The following is a 21,547-nucleotide window of genomic DNA, read 5'->3' on the forward strand; positions in this document are numbered from 1 at the left end:
GTCTCGACGTAATTCTTAGTTTAAAACTAATCTTGTAGTAAATACATTTCAGCATAATATACTTTGAAGTAACTAAATTTCACGGAACCTAAATTATTCTTTTTGCAGGAATTAAGTTTGGTGAAAAGTTATTAAACTTGCGAATCTCAAAATTTAGTATTTGCCGCGAAATTTCGTTTCATTTGAGAGCAACAACAACTTTGCCACCAGGGCTATTCGCTTGTCAGAAGTGATGACGAATGATATAAAAGCGGTCGGCCCCGATTACGTTCGTTCTATAAGTCTCGAATAATATTTGACTGTGTCATACATAAGTCGGCCTGCCCCGATTATGTTCGTTCTATAATAAGTGAGAAATAATAGAAAAATGCCATACATAAGCCGGTCGGCCCTGATTACGTTCGTTCTATAAGTCTCGAATAATATTTGACTGTGTCATACATAAGTCGGCCTGCCCCGATTATGTTCGTTCTATAATAAATGAGAAATAATATTACACTGTCGTATATAAACTGGCCTGCCCTGATTATATGTCCCTTTTATAAGTGCCAAATAATATTTTTTGAGTAATAAGCCGGCCTGTCCTGATTATGTTGCCCTGATTATGTATTTTCTGCCCTGTTCTTAACCGGTGCAAGCTGCCGTACTTAATCAGGCCAATGTTCATTATCCGGGCAGAACAGTGACAAATGTTAAAATTTTCATTTTTCTCGTGTTTTTTTTTCTGGATAACAAACCAGACTAAACTTAAATTATTGTGTTTAGATACAGGCAACAAAACCACCACTCTCTTTACAAAAATACTTTTTATGTAGTTTTTAAATTCTGACGTGTTTTTCGTGTCTCTTAAAAAACAGCGATTTTGACGTATTTTGTCCGTATTCCGGCATTTTCTTTCAAACAATCCAAAGTTGCAAGGAAATGGCTGGCTAACTACTAGAAAGATACTGCGCTAGCCCCAGCTAATATACACTGGTACAGTGATACCTGATTTAGACTTTGAACACCTTTTCAATGTTTGATTTTTCTGTGGTAAGCCATCTTTTGGCTTTGGTAACTTTAAATGCAATTCCCAGTGGGCATGGTAGGAAAAATAATGGACGCTATGGCTGAGGTGAATGGAGCAAGAGCAAGAGAGGTCTTTTTAGTGCATTTAGGAGATGGCTAGTCTCACAAATATCAAGGGATATAAGCTGTCTATTATTTCCAGGGAGGGCCATGGCTTAGATGGGGAGTCCTTTGAACTATTTAATGCTCGTTTTGAGCTATGCATGTAGATCAATTTTTTTCTGCTCTTCAGACAGCTCCCTGCAACATTCAAACAGCCCACACAGTATGTCCCATTTCCCACAGTTCACTCACATGGCTTTGTCTAACCCAGGACTATGCTATATAGATAGATAGATAGATGTGCGTATTTTACATGAGTAACCTCACAAATATCAATGGATTTACGTTGCCTATTATTTCCAGGAGGAGCTATGGCTTAGGGGGAGTCCTGCTGGATTATTTAATGCTCATTTTGAGCTACGAAGACCTAATTATGGTTCACGCTCTACCAGACAACTCTGTGCAACATCCAACGGCCAGCCTAGTGTGTCATCTCCCCAATTTCCCTCACATGGCTTGGGTTAATCTGGGGCTATGGTAACATTCCCTTGCCCATATTGAGTTACCACCATTTCTTTACACAAAAGTATTGTAGTAGTAAGACTGTAATACATGTAGCTAGCTACATGTTTGGATCAGAATGTGCATGTACCCTTGATAACATTTTAAAGCCTCAAACGCATACACAAAGGTTGGCCAAGATTAACACATGAATTTGTTGTGTGCATAGACTATGATCCCCCGGGGGTATCTACCAATAGTCTGATCAAGATGCTGGGGAAATGCGAAAAAAGACCCCAGCGTGTTTAGGGGCCTTCAAAAAAAATTAAAAAAAAGTTTTTCACACACCCTTTTCATACTAATTATTAATGTTTCTTTTTAATAATTATGTCATTTCTTTCTGTACATATCCACAAGCGCGTAGATTGAAGCTATATCAGAAGAACTAATTAAATATTCATTATTTTTAATTTAAAGAGGAATTGTTGAGGCTGAATATTTTTAGGGAAAAGTAATAGTATTATAAATATAAAATCGAGACAAGTGTGTTATAACGGAAAAAAATGGATATATTGTTTGAAAGAAACCTCTCGCAACTAATTATGTAAAAAAAAATTCTGTTTTTTAAAAGGGTTACTGCCACCTTAATTTACGCGAGCCCATGTACTTTCTTTCGTAGACCTTTTAACTCACCAATGAATATATTAGCATATGTACGTTTCAGTTTTGAGCCCAGGCAAAATTTTGTTTAAAATGTTGATGGTGAATTTTTTGATAACAGCTGATCTAAAAAAAAAATTAAAAATGAGAAACAAAAATACAATAAACACAAAATAAATTGACATCAGGTTTTATCTCTTAAACTTCTCTTTATCTTTTTGACTTGAAAATCATATGATGTACAAGGTATATATAAATGATACACAAAAAAACAATTTTTAGTGATAAAGCACAAATAATGAGTTTTTGTACTGGTTTGTGATTAAATGTGCTTGAATTCAGATAATTGCTTTCATGTTTAATGGCTTGTGACATCTCTTCTAAACCAGCAACATGAGCAGGCAATACACGGTCCATTCTGTTAAATTTGATTTGTCAATGTCAAAAGTTGCAGACACGACACAAATTTCATTTACTAAATTTGGCACATATGATCACCCTTTTTTAATTCAATTCCTTAAATTTAAAGTTTATTCCACAGAGTGTGATTGGTTGCAATTTTTCAATACATTTGGAGAATGGTAATCACAGTTTTAAAGGGTCATTAAGAGTTTCCTTTACTGATTTGTATGACCGCATAAAGAATGACATTTGTTTTATTTAATTTCTTTCATCTTAGATATCCTATATGTTGAAGTATGCAGGTTGCAACATTAGTTCACACGTTAAATAATACCTCTGTAGTTGTTAAAGCCTCAATCGCTGCTCTTATATTTTTTTATCTAATTGGTTTGATACCTGGCGCGTACTCAGTACTATCAATTACACCATCATTGTAAGTGTTATTTTTTATTTTTAGGTTTGAACAAACCTTTTTATGATAGTCAGTTCGGAAAAAGTGGCTGTTTTGAACAAGTTGTATTATTGGTTGCCTTTGGCAGTGTATTTCAATTCCACTACATTGAAGTCACTCTTGTACACAGTAACATTTATGGAACTTGACTGTCATATAAATGTCTTTTTTAATTTTGTGCCTAAAATTGATAAGTGACTGCATTGAGGAAGTTTCCCCTTCAGAGTAGTGACTACGGTAAATATGTGGCTGTTTTTAGAGGTAGCTGCTTTCAGTGTATTAAAAATCATAAATGAGATAGTTGAAATGTAAATCAATGTGTTAAAAAAAATTTTGCAAATCACCTTTATTGGTCTAGTGAATTCTCTCTACAACCAGTTTGTTATTATGGTTATTCGGGCCTATCAATAAGAAAATAACAGCAGAGCAATAAATCGCTCCCCAAGGTTACAGTAATTTAGACTGAGCGAGCAATCTTGATAAATAGAAAAAGTTTATAAACACATTTTATCACAAGTCTTTTTTAATCTATTTTATTTATCTTTTTTTTTTGGTATATTTTGATTCTTTTTTACTGTAAATAATAAGAAAGGGAACATCGATTTCCATATGATGAATTGATATTGCTCAGCCAGAAAACCTTTTTGGAATTGGGAGAGCAATTAATGGCTCAGCTAGTTTCTCATTTCTCAGAATTGAGCGAGGCTTTGGGTGAGCAAAAGCAATTGTTCTCCCCTTATTGATAGGCCTGGTTATTATAATGGTTATGTACTTCACAAATACTTAAATAACGCTATATGACTATAACATGTGCTAAAACAAGGCTGATGTCAACACCTTACATGTGTGTCTTAACACAGTTTAGCATACACAGATGTATATTGTTTTGTGTGTTCAATTAGGTTGGATACTTTTTAAAAATAAGTATAAAATATGTTAGACCCATGGAAAATAAAGCAATACACGAAACATCTTTTCATGTGTATTTTTAGACTGCTTCCACCAAATTTTCGTATTTGGACATTGGTTACTGGTTTAGTTGTTGAGAGAAGTATAGTTAATGTAAGGTTTATGTTTGCAGGTTCAAAAACGACTATAGAGAACTATGCTGAAAACATTTTATAAAAACAGAAATTGTGCATCATTTCTTTTCAATGAAATATTTTTTTACCTTGAATTAATATTTTAAATAAAGTTGTCTGTACTTCATTTTTTCAGCTCATAATAAATGTTCCTGTGTTGATATATTGTGGATTTCATTTGGAACCTCTTTGGGGAGCACTAGAGCTATTGGTATGTGCACATACCTTGCTTCTGGAATTTTAGTATTTGTTATTGAAATTGTTTACCCAGGATAGCCTCTTTCAGTTCCTATTAATACTGCTAACAACAAGTGTCCTGCGAAGGGGGTCCTGGTGCATTAAAAGCTCTCATTTGAGCTACAAAAGTCTTGCAAGCACAGCAATTGCTTAACTAGACATTCGCCTAAGATATCAATCCTATTCTCATGCTGATTGTAAGCAGGAAGGATAGATTCACACTTCTTGTCACTAGCATGACTCAGCCAGGGTTTGAACCAAAGACCTCCCACTGGAAACGAACTATCCACCACGAGGCTACTAGTTGTTTAATTTGAAAGTTTGTTTCTTTTAGAAATTTATAACGATTACTGGTATTGGTGCTTCATTGACCACATCGTTGGTGTCACTGTTTGTGTATGCAGTCACACATAATTCTTCGTTATGGTAAAATGTTACACTATTCCCACATGTTGTTTTTGTTGTTGTTGTTGTTGTAGCTTTTTTATGATCAAGTTTAATTTACGGCAGAAAAAAATTGCTCACGCAAGGTATCATACATTGTTACTTGTGTTTGACAATTTTATATGTTTTATGGCCATACACTCCTGTTCAAAATCAACTGTTAGAGAAAATTTGTAAACATCAAGAATTTTTTTTTACATGTCTGAATTCACCTTGGCAAGTGCTGACATGAATTAGAAAGGCTGTGTTGTTGTTGCTGTTGTTGTTGTTGCCCCTCCTTTTTTATGTTCGTGTTTTTGTTGCCTTTTAAATTTGAAATCTAAATTAAGGTTTAAAATTTTCAAAAATTTTACTGATAAAGTAATCCTCCATGTTTTTCAGTAACCTTTTCACCACTGTTTCAAAACTACATTAAATGGGAAAGCAGGAAAATAAAAATCAATTGACAGTATTCCTGGTCCCATCAGTGAGAAGTAACAATTTTACAATAAACTAAAACTGTTTTTAAGATAGATATTTCTGTTATGTAGGTTTGTACAGTTCTCTGGCATAGCTGGTGTGATTGGTGGAATCTCAGTTGCATTCAAGCAGATAATACCAGATCAAAAAATTGATTTAAAATTCCAAGTTCTGCGTGTACATGTAGGTTTTTAAGTTTATTTTTCCAAAAAAGTAAGTATTTGTGTTCTTTCAAGAAAACCCTGTAAACATCTATAACATTGAGTGTTGAGTGAATAAAACTAAATGTCCATTCACACTGTTATGCTTGATTCATTTATTTGGCCTTGTGTCGGAACTAAAACCTCTCCCACAAAAAGTTTGCTCACACTGAAGTTACCGGAAGACCTGCTCTTATATATTTTTTTATTTTGTTTCAGGATGTACCTCTGTTGTGCACGTTAATATATATCTTTCTGTCAGTGATTCGGCTGTTGTCTTACACCCAACCAACCATGATTCTGTGTGGCATAGGCGTGGGATGGATTTATCTGAGGTACTATCAACCGCATGGCAAAGGTATTCGTGGTGATATGGCTGAATCTTTTGAGGCTGCAAGTCTGTTTCCACCCATACTGAGGTAGTGACCATTAAAAGTACTGCAGGCTGTAAATTATTTTTATTTTTTATAATATAGATTTTTTTTATCAAAATGAAGCTTGATTTGGTTACATTTACTGAAATACTGGCAATTACTTTACTTTTAATTTTCTGTTGTTATTTTTTTCATCAGGCCTCCAGTTCGTGTCTTGTCTACAGCGTTATTTAAAGTACTGGTGAGTTTTGGCGTATGTAAAAATCCTGTCCGGACATATGATGTCGGTGCTCCATCATCTATCACTATTAGCTTACCTGGAACAGATCCTGCTGATGCCGAACGAAGAAGGTATATGTTCCTGCAATGGCAAAACGTCCTAGCCTGTAATCTCCTTTTTAAGTTTTTTGAAGCGGGAGGCCTTGCATCGTTAAATTTGACTCAAAAGTATCAAAGTGGGCTACTATCTTCGAATTTAACGGCGTACAAAAAAAATTAATAATAAAAGGAAGCAAAAAATGTACTAGCAAATTTTAGTTATTTAATGTTAGCGTAGATGTGGAAGAAATCTTTGATAAGGGAATATCCTCCACTAAGGCATGACATGTCGTTTAAAAACTTATTTTAGAAAAAAAGCTTTGCGTGCTTTGAACGAGCGTTTGGCGCAACAAAAATCTCAACCTAACGACGAAGAAGAAAATTGGCCAACCATTGAAGACGAGTTACAAAAGAGTGCGAAGAAAAACGAAGAAAAAAAAGACCAGAGTATAACAAGTAATGATTCTGAAAGTACTGTAGAGAATGAAATCAATTAATATTTATTATTGTTTACATATTTAACAAATGACCAACTAGAAGTAACAGCAGCCGGCAAATACCACATCAACGGTGTAGAGTTGTGGATAATATGGCATGGTTACTGCTTCACAAAGTATACGCTCCCGCCGTGTTTCATACACCTCTGTAAATCAACTGTCATCTGCATGATTGGTATACAAACTGATGGCTGAGCATGATTGGCTGAGCATTTTTGCATTGGTAATTTCTTTTTTTCTTATCTTAACCTTGTCTAAACTTTAAGTGTTTGTGGTGTCATTATTTCGTTTCTTGAAATATTCCAGTACTTTTTTAAAGAATTATTTTCGCAAATTTTCTTAATTTTTTTGTAATACTTGCTATTCGCGAATTTTTTGTTTTCTTTTTCTGAAACGCCATTCACACAAATTTTTTCTTCTGTCGTTTCAAGCACTTATAGATTATAAATTTCAACTTTAGTAGCCTTTATATATCTCCATCGAAAAAGGTCTTTAAGGGCTGTATAATATCTGGGGAAAATTTTGCACATATTAACTCGAGTTTCTACGTATTTCCTCTGTAAGCTGTTGTAATGCATTATCTATGTATCTAAGAGTATAACGTCAAGATGTAAACAGACGAGACAATATTACTTGAATCTTATACAACGAATATTGTCAGAAGTTGAAAATCTTAAATAATCTCTTTGTGCACAAGAATATATTACAGCATCGATGTATTTATACGAATATATGACAGCGTTTTTGTCAATCTGTATTTTGTTATGTTCAATAATATTGTACATTGGAGTTAGTTTGCATTGATTATATTTAATGTTAGCTTGGCCCATCTTTAAGCCTTTATAGATGGGCTATGTTTTAAGCGAAATTAAATATCCGTGTGATTCGCCTTAACATCATGGTCCGCAAAAACAAAATAAAAAGATGAAAGATTAAGATTAAGTGTTTCCTGTGCATTTCTGTTTTTGTCGCGAAAATCTTACGTGCTGTACAAGTGTCAGGGTTTATATATGTTGATTCGATAAAATTCCAGTCTGCCTTTGGAAGTTTTTGACTTGATATAATTGAAAATTGATCTTGGCAAGCATTTCCTTTTACAGGACAAGCTCCCTGGTCGTAATAAAAAACTTTTCTGTATACACGCTTTTCTTTAAGCAACACAAAATTTTGTTTAGGACTCAATGTTGGTTCAGTTTTCGTATTATACAGACTCACCTGTTGTCTACTTGTTGTTTGTTGACTATCTTTTGGAGGGACCAAATTTACGTGTTTGCTAGCCGCTTTAGACTTTTTCGTCAGCCGAAATCAAATTTTTGTTGTATGGAACTTGTATAATAGAAAAGAAAAACTCAAAACTATTACAGTATAATCTCTGTCTTTACCTTGTCATTTTATATTTACTTCACGTTGGCTTGTTGTTCCAGGTTAAAAATATTGCTTATAAAAAAATGATGTAATTAAATAAATTTATTGCAATTTATAAAAATTTTACTTCTAATATATTTTCGCACCACCAACATGTACACACGTTTTAACAACCGCACAAATGTAAGGTGGTCACCGGTCATGCAAGTCTGGAATAAGTATGGATCTTTTGTTCAATTGAAATCATAGTTAACCCACTTCCGGAATGTGATAATATTTCAACTTCGTCCCTAGGTCTCTTCTATGCCTAGTATGATAACGTAACCCGAACTACGAAGGAGCCGTTCTGTCAATATATCATATGTGTAAGGAATGGGACGAGGTTGGTATATATCCCTGTGTTGAGCATATTTGCCTTTGCATTAATTCTTTGTCAGACACACATAACGTGTTTACCATAATAACAGTTACGTAGAAAATGGAAATCCAACTGGAAAGTGATCATCTTCGAGTTAAGCTCTGCAAATACCACACGAATTTTTACAGTGTCTCTTCATCCATTCACTCTTTTCACATTCACCTACACCAGCCCAATAACTGCAGTAAACGTGTTGATCTGTGCAACCTAGTAGGCGAGACGATAACTAGAATAAATTTTGATCTGTGCGCCAAGTATGAGAGACTTGAAAACGACTAGTAAAGTTGCTAAAGAAAGTTATATCGAAATTTTTATTTTGATCAACGTAAAACGAACTCATCCCACTCGTTTTTAAGAATATGTAAGTATGTATAGAGCTTACCCTAATGAGGGTCTGGGAACAATATGGATGTACAATACTGATTTTTTACATATTCCGTACGAATGATAAGGATCCGAAAACGATACGCTTGGTCTTACAGTATTTTTTCTTACAAAGTTTGTTAATAGTGATAAAGGCCCAAAGACGAAATACATTGTTTTACAGTATTATTTTCTTACATGTTATATACGAATGATAAAGGCATGGAAACGAAGTATGGACTTACTTTTGCACGCTTTGCAACAGTTCTGCCACATCCACATCGGATTTTTCTTGCATTCATTTACAGAAGCCCAAATCTGACACTGTTGTTCGTTGTATTTGTTTTGACAATCACTCATACCTAAAAAAATTTCGTTCCCAGTCCACTTGTTATAAATTTAGAAGCTTTAACAAACAGAATTTGATAACGAGTTCAATAAAATTGATTAGATCAAAAAAATAAATTTTTTTATTGACAGAACTGATTGTGATAAGCAAAATGTGAGTAAAAAAGGAATAAAAAGAAACAGAAGAGGTTTCGTTTAACAAATTTTTGTTTGACCTGAATTGCAAAGTGAGAAGACATGATGTGGTGGTATCTAGTTTGGTAAGAACTTCTTTTTTTTGATAATTTTTCAACTAATATTAAGTGACGACACCTAATAACAACGCGCTTAAGTGTGTAATGTAACCATTTTTGGCGTGCAAAACGCGGGTAGTCCCGAACTCACACGAAAAGGATTGGTACTGTCCTTAGCTCACCTACGGACTTGTATACTTAATGCAATGGTGATATATCTTCTCTATGCCTTAGTATATTTTTCGTATATATAAGCAACTACTTTATGAGCAACTATACTAAAATCTTTAAAATTTCGAATCAATTTTGACAATTGGGCAAGCGCAAGCAACAAATTATCCTTGGACCGTGCACACGTTTATCGTTTTGTGTTCCCTAACATAAATGTTCACACGTATTTTTGATTTTAAACGAATAATTATTTATTCAGAGTAAATATGTTAAAAAACCTAAAAAAATTTTCACTTTTGCTATGCAGGCTCCAAGTAACTTCTCTATCAAATGACACGCAATTTTTTAACAACGCAAACACGGGGTGAAAAAATAAAGTTGGTTATAAAATATACGTGCAGTCAGGTTGTTCGTATCGTGCAGTTTTTCCACATACTATTTTTTAAAAATTGCCTTACGTGTATTTCAATTTGCAGTGATGGAAAAATATACCTTTGTGATGTTTGGTTTGTGTGGTTTGTTTACATAAATTCGTTTATTTTTATAAAAGTAAACATACCCGAGCAAGTTGCACAACAACTTCTTAACATCCATCGATAATTCTTGTAGCATTCGCCATGTAATCGCCAGTATTCACAATATTTATAATAATCAAAACAACCTATGATGAAATCAAAACAGGCTGAACCACAGAATGCAGAATAGTTACTAATCACAGCAAAGTAGGGTACCAAAGAAATATAATGGAAAAATTGATTGGTTAACTTCGAATTTTTAGCAGTTTTGCTTTAATGTTACTTAGCGTGTCTCCATCAATGTCCACTATGACTAAACTATGTCCACTATGCTTCAAGTTTGTCTTACGTCATATTATATTCGAACTCACCTTCGCTTCCTGCGATGCAGGTTCCCTTGTCCACTTGTATGTCATCAATTGCGATATCTGAATGCGGAGCCAAACCCAGTTTTCCCTCGACTATAATCTGAAATTTGAAACAGGTTATTCTGTTCTGTTATGTTCTGTAACAACAAAGCATATAGGAACGTAGTTTTAAAAATGTTTGATTCAGGTAGGTAAACAAGCTCGATCTCAGGGCCTGTAGTGTTTTTTGATATGAGGATGAAACGATCCTCTTATCAAAAAACGCTACAAGCCCCGGAATCGAGGTTGGTAGATAAAAAAAGTCAAAACATTTTACCTCGTATGGGTCACCTCTGGGTGGGATAGAAAAGGCGCCACGTTGCCAATAGTTTCCTTGGTGCCCGTTTCTCTGCCAGTACGTATAAAACTCTTGCTTGTCGACAATTTTTATGTACCAATCCAAGTAGTTGATATTTTTTCCATTTAATTGATAGTAAAATGTGACGCATCTTCCATCTTTGTTTGCAGAGATTTTATTACTGATTAATCGACCAACTTGACCATTGTGATAGAATTGATCAGTTGCTGAGAGGTACGCATACCTCCCTAAAGAAAAAAAAATTTAATCTCTTTGTTGCCTTAGTCCTGAAAATGTACTAACTACTTCTCCTGACTAAAATGAACATAATCGTTGTTCTTTCTTGCCTGATGCACCAGCCGGTTTGCGGCGAGACGATTGTTCAAAATACGCTGTGTGAAAAAATGTGACAACATAACAAACATTTTGTAATAACGTTTTTAAACCAACAAGAGATTTACATACCTCCACCTGTTGTGTGATCGTAGTCCGGTCCACTTTCTGCGTTTGGCGTTGGACCATATGTAAGTTTCCAGTTCATTTTCTCCTGGTAATCTTGTCTCCATGCACCAAAACCTTTTGATTCAAAGTCTGTGTCTAGCTCAACTGAAATCCAAACGCTTTATATACATAAAAATGCAAATGAAATGTTATATTTTTTAAGCGATTAATATAGTGTTATTGACGTACCTGGTTTGCATTTGCGCATTCTGCAGAGGTTGGTCTGTGTTTTATGACCCTTACACTGCATTCCATAAGCTGGTGGTGGATTATTACACACACGTGACCTTGTTTGAATGCCATCACCGCAAGTTCTTGAACATTTGTTATATGGTGCCCAGTTTCCCCAGTGTGGTTGCAGTAACTCAACTAAAGAATTTCAAAATTAACAACCTAGTCTCCAGGATTTAGAAACGGCTAAACCTGACTATCTCAGGATATTGATACAGGATAGCTACTTCAGTATGCGAAACACTGATCTCAGTGTGGATCTGGGTTTTTCCTGTTTACACTAGATATACGTCGCCGTTACGCGTCAATTCTCTCTCACATTAAATGGATTAACCTGTTGCTGTGATAATGACACTTGCTTAGCACTGTGAAGTAAACGACCAACAAAACAAACCACATAACCACTCGGTCAAGCTTTTAAAAACATAAAATAGCCTTAGGATGAGTTTGCAAATTACATTCAAACAATAACAAACATTTTGTGAAGATATCCGCGTAGATTTTAAATTTATATTATATCATACTTGTGCAATTCACAGCTGGACATTCCTCTAAATGGTCCTCAACTCCAAATTCATCAGCTTTTGGACATCTACTGAAATCTGAAGACATGCAAAATCTCTGTCGTATTTGATAACAGCCTTGGTTTCGATATGTGAAACAGTCTGGTGTCCATTCTCCCCAAGTTGACCACGCATCCTTTTGGACAGACGCGTCGTCTAAAATAAAATCGCTAAAATCTGATAAAAGCAACACCCTCTTCTCCAGGGTCACTCGGCCTCTCAGTAATATTCACATCTTATTCTCCAGGCCCTTAAGTAGTTATTACGCAGCGCTGTTATCAAATTTGTCAAAAAAAGCAAAATGGTCTGGGAACGAGGTTCTAATATTCAGACAGAAATGTTAGGGTCTAGTTACGACATTGAAAATTAATTATCCCCCGATATTTAAATACATTCAAGTTTATGTCAAGGTCGCGATTGAATAAGCGACGTTAGGCAAACCCCCAGGGCATATTGTATTTTTTTCCATTGGGACGACAGGTGAGTGGACCTAGGAACTAGATTGAATATTAGCAAGACAATTGGCGTGTGTAGCAAAACATAAATATATAGATGTTTTATGTTTTAGTCTCGTACATTAATACGTGGACCAAGCTATAACTTTTAGTCCCCTTTTTACCCACAGTCCAGTGATGGAGTCAAAACAGTGGTTGACTTTCAAAAATTCAACGTTGGAGTTAGGAAAAAGGGGAAAATTGAATTTTATATATATATTTGTCCCATAATTTAGATCTAATTCAGAACTAATTTTTGTAAAGTTTCACTTTTGGCTGAATAGAACTCCTACCTGCTAGTTTAATAAGAATTTTTAAAAGAGGAATGATGACGAGGTTGATACACACGGTGCAGACATACATTTACCTTTTTTGCACTGATACATTTTGTTTAATTCGGCTTCGTCCCAATACGTCATCACTGTGCCACCTAACGGTTGGTTTTTATCAAACTTTGCTTCGATTGTCACCTTGCCGTTCATTGTGAAGGATGTCTTCCCATAATGCATCAGACTTTTGTAATCATAGGGCGTATCTTGTATCGTAGCATCGTAAGAAATGTGTCTTTCAAAGTTACTCGCCATGTCTAATGTAGAAAATTAATAATCTATATTATAATGCTCGTATACGTCTGTCCGTCCGACTGTCTGTCACGCAAAATGGTAGCTTAGCTGCGCAAGTAGCGAGAAGCACGCAATGCGGTACAAAAAGGATAGGCGAACCCGTGGATTTTCCACGGGCTAACGATAAGTCAGGTTAAGAATTTGTTAGTCCCTGGGCGAAATTTAAGCGTCTGTTTTAAGCAAGACAGACGGCAAATAAAAAAATTAGTTTGCGCAGAAATAGCAAAAATATGTAATAATTACATACAGCAGGTTTTAAAATGAAAATTCATAGAAATAAGATAAAAATAGACAAAAATAAGTAGATTGATGTTCTTAAGAATGTCTACCATTTATGTTTAAACCAAACAAAGTCGTGGTTGTACTTACTCGATAACATGTTATTCCAATAGATATTAACAAACGAATCGCGATCAGGCCTTGACTGTTCATGAAAAAATCCTGAAGGTTCAAGGGAAAGAAAATCAGTCAAAGATAAAACTTTTATGATAATAAAAACAACTTCTTAACAAACTGTAAAAAAGTTTTTAGCGAAAAACAAGTACTGAGTTAAAACTAAGTAGTATGTATGGACAATTTTGAAATAAACAAGAAGCCCTGGGGGCTCTAAGAATTTCCGCTCGCTACCAAATTATTTGATGACAACCTGCTAATTCGTTGTGTTATCGTGCCAAACATTCGAAGAAATTTAGTGCATAAAGCTCTGAAGATAAAGCACACAAGTGACATTATATCTTACAACAAACGCAAACAAAACGAAACGTGTCATAATAAATTCACATTTTACAAGAAATTGCTAACAAAAAATACAGCATATCATCATGGTTGAAACTTTTATGGTCTTAAACGGCATTTAGTTGACAAAAATCCCAATTTTGATGTCACCATCCTGTTCAGCATACTTTTTATTAACTGTGCCAATTTTTGTCGTAAATAAAGTAGTTTTAATTTTTTGGACAAATTTTGGCCTAAAATGGCATTTAGGTGACAAAAATCAAAATTTTGATGTCACCATCATGTTCAGCATACATTTTTTGTTAACGGTGCCAAATTTTCTCGAAAATAAAGCAGTTTTAAATTTCGGACCAATTTTGGCCTAAAATGACATTTAAGGTGGCAAAAAATCAAAATTTTAATGTCACCATCATGTTCAGCATACTTTTTTGTGATCTGTGCCAAATTTTGTCGAAAATAAAGTAGTTTCAATTTTTGGACCAATTTTGGCCTAAAATGACTTTTAGGTGACAAAAATCAAAAATATAATGTCAACATTATGTTCAGCACACTTTTTTTGTTAACTGTACCAAATTTTGTCGAAAACAAATACCAATTTTGGCCTGAAACGTCATTTAGATGACTTCCAAGTACTTATAGAGTTTGGGTACGAAGTTTAAATCTGTGACGTTGCAATTGACCATTTGGGATAGTTAGCAGATTGAAACCAATACTATCCTCCTCTCAGAGGAACGTGAAATCCCAGGGTCGATTTTTTCTCAAAAAAATGCTCCAAAAGAAAAAAACGACGGTTTTTAAAGAATTTCCTACGCCTTCGGGCGCAAAAATTCAACTAGACTGTGTACCTAACGCGTGTAGAACTTCGTGGATAATGATAGACTGGTGGACGCAGTAATCTCCTAACGAAATTTCGGTTGCTTTCACATCCCAATATTTTCTTCCAATGCCTGAGTAACATCTACAAAGATTTGTTATAGATAGTCCTGAAGTAGCATGTAAACAGTTCAAGATTAAATTATAAGTTACTTCCGCAAACAGTAGTACAAATTTTTTTAATCGTTGAAGGCGGAGAATGAATTGTGCCATAAAAATAAGCAACCGCTAAACAAATCACCAGGCTGAGTATTTATACAGTTGAGCAATGTGGCTTAATCTGGAATCTCCTGAATTCACACTAGTGTAAAAAGAAGCTCATCCCCAACCTTGTCCAAAGGGCTTTTTTAGATTGGCAGAAAGAGAAAAAGAGCCCTGGTGGCGAGGTTGGCTCATTCCAGTGGTAACTGATAACAACATGGATGATATTTTCATTATAAGTTATAATCAATAAGACCTTAGAAGCAAGGTGAAGTTAATATATTACCCTGAACCTCTCATGAATTCTATCCAGTTTTGATCATCGCTTCTTCTTTCACGAAATTTGATGCAACTTTTTGAAGAAAGTGTGTTCAGAGCTTTGGCGATTTCTTTGCGCACACCAGCTACAAAAAAATGGCGGGATACATATTTTACACGAATTAATAAAGCATCGTTTTAAATTAAATTTCTTTTAAATATTTTGCAGTTAGCATTCAATACATTTAGCCTCATTCCTAAGATTTAATATGTTATCCATTCTTTCACCCAGGGTTTATTGCCTGATGATAAAGCCGCTAGCGCTTACTCGTCGGTTAACTCCGCCGCCGGCCATAAAAAGGTAAGAACCACTGGGGACGAGTTGTCAAATTTTTCTACGCATTTGCCGACGAATGGTTCTTCTGCGTTATTTATTTCGATTTTACTTTAAAAAGAATAGGAAATTATGAACTGTTCCTATTTCATGGTTGCAAAATATATTGCTGTAAACTTTTAACCAATTAAAGACTATTGACTGGATTCAAAATAACTTTTATGATAATGTTTACGTTCGGTATTTCAAATCCGTCATATATTTCTTATTTCTCATGGAAATCAAAATGGTGTTGGCATCTAGTTCGTCTCGTGAAAATCTGTCCATAGGGTTAAAATGCGCGGTAGAAATTTGCATTTCAGAAGAACGGAAAGGTTGACAAGTTGTATTCTCAGAAGCATAAAAATTTGTTGTCAAGTTAAAGGAGTGTCACAATGGAATTGACAACAAATTCGAACTAGTTGTAGTTTGGTAATGAACACTTACTAGCTGAGTGGCGTATTGTTCCTGGATGGTTAATAATGTACGGGACCGTTCTTGAGATCCATAATTTTCTTGCGTAAGGTATCATGCTTCGCTTCGACGACAAGTTCTCATTCGTTTTTTCTGCGTTCATATTTTCACTTATTAGTTCTTTATCTTTCTTATCCAACAAAAGATCTCCTTCCGACAAGTTTTTTAAGTTTTGAGCTGCAAAAAAAAAAAAGCAGGAAAACAACTAAAAATTACTAATCCTTCTGCAACATTTTGAAACATTCTTAGACACGACTATAATTTCTGTTTACGTTTGTTCACTGTACACAGACAATCAAAATGGCTACTCTTTGGAAAGTCAAAGATTCTACCATCGTTTATAGAAAATATCAACCTCGTTCCCAGGGCATTTTGCCTTATTGACGAAGTTGATAGCGGCAGTAACGGCTCAGGGGCCACAAGACCCTGGGGACAAGGTTAAGAAAATATGCATCATGAAAGGACGAAAGTTTTCTCTCAAAAACAGTAATGCTTCGTTCTTGATAAAATCCTTAGTATGTGACAGAATGCCCATCCGTTTTTAAAACAATATATACATTCAAAAATCCTTTCGTTTTTCCGCCCTGTTAACCCTATTTTAGATAGGACAGGAAATATTTGAGTCTCGTTTTCATGGTGCAGAAAGGGCGTGGTTATTTATCTACGTTCTGGGAAGGAGAAATGATATGTTTAAAAAACTTCGCACACTGACAAACCAACATAAAAGAAAGTATTTGACATTAAAAAATTAGTAGCGGGGTCTTCATTTTTCCTTCCATATGCCAAAAACATGCATAATTAGATCAGGAACACTTCTTTTCTTCTAAAAAAATCATAAAACTTTTGTTTTTTCCAAAAAAAATTTTTAGTAACGCAATTGAACTTTTCCGTATCTTTTCGAAACATGTGGGAACAATTAAAACTTGAATTTTTTGCTACACTAGACTGTTGCTTGAATTTTGCAACAAAATGCATGACAGGAGAGAATATAGAACATTAACTTAGTTACCATCTTCGTGTAAAAGAAATTTATTTGGTGTGCTTCTGTTGTGTTCCACAGCATGCTCAGCTTGCAAACTAATGTTGTTGAATCTGATGATTTCATCTAAAGCTGAAGCATCCGTTTCTTCTACAAAAGAAATTTATCTTAGTAAAAAATATTGCTGAAGTTGGGGATTCTGTTATTTCTAAATATGAAATTTTTATTTGATTACACATTTTAGGTTCCCCTTTCAGTTTAATATTTTACCTTGTTATGATAAAAGAAAGCCTTGAAATGACTAAGCTGTTGAAAGGTAATCACCCTCAATATTGATGTTTCTTGTAAGTGCCCTCGCAGAGACAACTGAAGTCACACAATTTCAATTATTTTTAGATTCACTGCAATTAATAAATATAGATTGATTATTGAATCTGATTCTTTAATTAAATAGGCATTGGTAGGTTTTATACCTCCGTGATTGAATATCTATCGTGTGACTTAGACTATTATAACTAACTATAATAAAATCATGCTCAACTTTTGTACTCACTTCCGCCATCTTTGTTGTTTTGTACACTAGGATCTTGACATAAACAGTATTTAGCGATTAACAGAGAAATGATGACGTAATTGTAAAAAAACTTCATCAGTGCGGCAAGTACATCTGCGATACGATCATTATTATTTTTTTTTGCGATATTATACCGAGTTGTTTTTACATTTAAAATTGTTTATGAAAAGTTACCACACCTGCCGCGCATTAGACATAATTGAACATAAAATTATCTTTTAATTTTTCTAAACTTAAGAATCTCTAAGACTTTTAAAAGTCACACGGAATTAATAAAATAATCTAGTTCAATTAATTAATTTGTTCACTTAATTAATCTGTAGTGTGATCACGGGAGTTTTCAAATAATTAGTCTTCATCTGATGAATTCATGTAATAAACCAAAAGGATTCATTACATGAAGTAATCAATCTGTACGATGGTTTCTATCTCCCAACATAATTTCCACGCACCAAAATCAATTGCAAATTCCATACCGAGCAATTTTGCACGATAGAATAAACCTATCGTGCAATTCTGCATGATCATTTCTGCATGATAAAATAACCTAGAAGTAGGTGTAAATTTACCTTAAAAAAAATTTGAGTTTCATATTTCTGATTTACCGCCCCTCTCGAATAAGCGTGCACCCTTAAAACTCAACATTTTAAATAAGCGCCCTTAGTAATGTAAGTTATTATTTTGAAAATTTTGATACGTTCACCGTTAATAAGCACGTCTAACCTAATCTTTGCTTGTATTACCCTTTGTTATTATCGGATTTGTTGAATTTATCATTCTTCACATTCTCGTCCCCAGCGCTCTTTGAGATTAAAACCTCTAAAGTTTATAGCTCTGGGGTCGAGAATGCATTCTTCAGACTGAATTTTACAACATTTCATTTAATGAAAGAAAACATTAGTAAAAATTGTTACTATAAAAGCCTACATGACGTCATATTAAAATTTCTATAAAATCATGAACATTCTGACGAATTCAAAGTGGGAGTACAGTAGACTCTGTAATTGACAGACACGTCAAAAGACGGACACTATTTTTTGTCTCCGCTGAAATTCCAGCCAAACTTTCTTAAAATCTCTCCAAAGCGGACACTTCAATTGGCGGACACGTTTTTTTAACACGAAATGGCCATTTTCAAATTCGATTGCCTGATATTGTCCCAGTACTGTAAATTCAAAAGCCTAGTATAAAAGTTAGCCAGAAAGTTATATAGGCCATTTTTATACTAGATTCGCGAAATTTGAACAAGTTTACTCGTCAATGGTTACAGCTTAGGAGCTTAGGGTATTCGGTTAGATCCCAACTCTTAGAATGTGGTAGATGTTGCTGACGTCAGCGTGGCAATTTTTCTTCAATTCTAGGTGCCTTTGTGGATCCTGACATGGATTATTTCGTACAGTCTATATGTTAGAAAGTGTGACCAGCGCAGTTTAAACACCTCAAAAAGTACCAGACTGCCGGCTGCCGAGACTTTGCTTGCAGTTTGCCATTGTCTCAATATTTTCATAAGGGATTGTAGAGATTTTTTAATTTAGAATATTTTAAAATGTATCCATTGCAGCATTCGTCAGGTCATAAAACCGATGCAGGGGTGAGATTTCTAGTTCATATCTACCTCCACGATTTAATTTTTTGCTAAAAACTTTCTTCTTCCATAGAAGAGAACGACTGCGGAAGATCAATGATACCTGATTCTTTATATATATTTCTCTAACAGAAATGTTCAAAATCTACGCATTGAAATGTTACGGTCATGGCTCCAGGAGTAATATGAAAAAATCTGCTTTTAATTTTCAAATGTTTATTTAACTCCTATTTGTCAAAACACATGCCTTCGCGAAGTATACTATAAAAAAATAATGAGGCTACCGTTCATGTATTTCTGCTCGAGTTAAAAAAAATAGGTGATAAATTTTTAACGTAACTTGCTTAATGTGCCTGTTTCTACTTGAACCGTCATCAATGAAGTTATGCCGTCATAGACTTTTAAATTAATTAAATGTTTTTTCTTTCCATACTTCCCTTCTAGTTTTATTTAGCTCTTTATAAGCAGTGTTGCCTTCTACACCGTGTTTCCAAAAAAAAAAAAACAATTTTTTATATTTACTCGTGTATTTGAGTTTAAGCATTAGAATATAACATAGTTTAGTTTCTTTGTCAAAAGAATTTTTATTGGTGCGTAGTTTTTATCCTTAAAAATCAAAATTTGCAAATAATTTTGATTTTCAATTAAATTGAAAATCAAATGACCCTAAGGGTACACGTCGTATCGTACAATTTTCTCAATTTCTTACATAGCAGATGTAGACTCGATGTCTCCAAATCACTTTTAAAAAAGGTAAATAATACTCAAAATTGTCCAAATAGATTCTATAAGTCTCAAACATTTGCTTTTAATTTCAATATAGTAGCTAGTTTAGATCTTACTTATTTATGTCCGTGGAAACCGTGACCGGGGGATTAACATTTACAGAAATTATTTTCGATGCCGATAAAAATAGGGAACCAAAAATGAGACATTTTTAATCCACTTTCTCTATTCTCTACTCTCTGTTTATCTAACTACGTTCTCCGAAAAAATAAAATAAAAGTTTTAAAGGCGTATTCGTGGCCACATACACGTTTTTTTCTTTATTAAAAAGCTCTTTTGTTTTCTCCTACGGCGTCCGTCTACGTGGGACCCAGCTGACGTGACCACACATAGATAAAAGTCGAGTTAAATTCTTTGTCCTAGTGGTAAGTTATACGTGCAAAAATGTCTTATTAGGTAGGCACATAAAATTTCTCGAAAAATAAATAATTTATATTTTTTTAAAAACTTTTATATTATGGCATGCTGTTTTCCTTGTTTAGAAAGTCAACTTAATGAACCTTTTTCTCAATTTTTACAAATAAAAAATTCCCTCTTTATTTGTTGTATTTCTCATAATATTTTTAAATTGAGTAGAGTCCCATTTCTTTAACTCTCTCTTTCCCCGCTTTTTCATAATTGAATTTCATGTGGCGTCATTAGAAGGCAACGTTATTAGCGGACATCGTTATTAGAAGGCGGTGGCGTTCTTGTAGACGGCATTATTAGAGAATGGTATTATTTAAGGGTGACTTTCCTAAAAGGCAGCATTTTAGTAGGGTGGCGTTGTTAGAGGGCGAGATTATAAGAGGGCGTCGTTATGAGAAGGCGACATATAAGACAAAAGGCAATTTATGTTATTATTATTTATCAAACTTAAATTTATAAAGAGAATTTCACCTTATTTTATACTTATTTTTTATTTCGTATATTTAAATTATAATTAGTTACTAAATAAAAAAAAGATTTTTCTTTATAAAGATTAATTATTTCTGTAATGTTCACCTTTTAACTTATTCAAAGTTTTTTTTCTTTTTTCCAGCTGCACCAAGTGATCACGCTTTACATGACAAATTTAAATGTCTGATCTACAAAGCCATTTAGGATTGATAGCTCAAAACATTTTTTAAAAAAACCTTTGTACAAAAAACAACTTTCGACCTCTTCTGCATCGCTGAATTGTCATCTCGGGTATAATTATAATTCCTCGATTGGCTTAAGGAAGAGATTCCTACGGTCAAGACCAATTTTTCAAGAAGAGACAGACGTTTAATAATTACAAATAAACTCTTGCGAATTATTTACTTAGTTTCTGGAAAGAATTACCAGGTTTCTAGAATTGTGCTCTACCTTGGTTCTACTTGTTTTAAAACACAAATTCCACTTAAAAATATAAAAATAGCACGTTGTTTTATAAGCATACTCAAGTTGAAGAAATCTGTCAATTTTAATATTTTAACTTTTT

The 21,547-nt window shown here is 34.2% G+C and overlaps 1 protein-coding gene across 2 annotated transcripts; it reads left to right on the top strand.

Moving 5' to 3' along the window:
* Window positions 1-898: 898 nt before the first annotated feature.
* LOC130612317 (transmembrane protein 115-like) lies at window positions 899-8,093 on the top strand. Of its 2 annotated transcripts, none has more exons than XM_057433624.1 (9): window positions 899-975; window positions 2,951-3,106; window positions 4,117-4,186; window positions 4,343-4,417; window positions 4,778-4,869; window positions 5,418-5,529; window positions 5,766-5,965; window positions 6,119-6,271; window positions 6,549-8,093. In XM_057433624.1, exons 2-9 carry the CDS (start codon window positions 2,970-2,972, stop codon window positions 6,733-6,735), a joined length of 1,026 nt encoding a protein of 341 aa, XP_057289607.1. In that variant the 5' UTR covers window positions 899-975; window positions 2,951-2,969; the 3' UTR covers window positions 6,736-8,093. The 2 variants fall into 2 exon arrangements, with proteins under 2 accessions (XP_057289607.1, XP_057289606.1); XM_057433623.1 differs by having other exon boundaries at window positions 902-1,032.
* The last annotated feature ends 13,454 nt before the right edge of the window (window positions 8,094-21,547 follow it).

The sequence above is a fragment of the Hydractinia symbiolongicarpus genome, chromosome 10 (assembly GCF_029227915.1).
Source record: "Hydractinia symbiolongicarpus strain clone_291-10 chromosome 10, HSymV2.1, whole genome shotgun sequence".
Classification (NCBI taxonomy): Eukaryota; Metazoa; Cnidaria; class Hydrozoa; order Anthoathecata; family Hydractiniidae; genus Hydractinia; species Hydractinia symbiolongicarpus.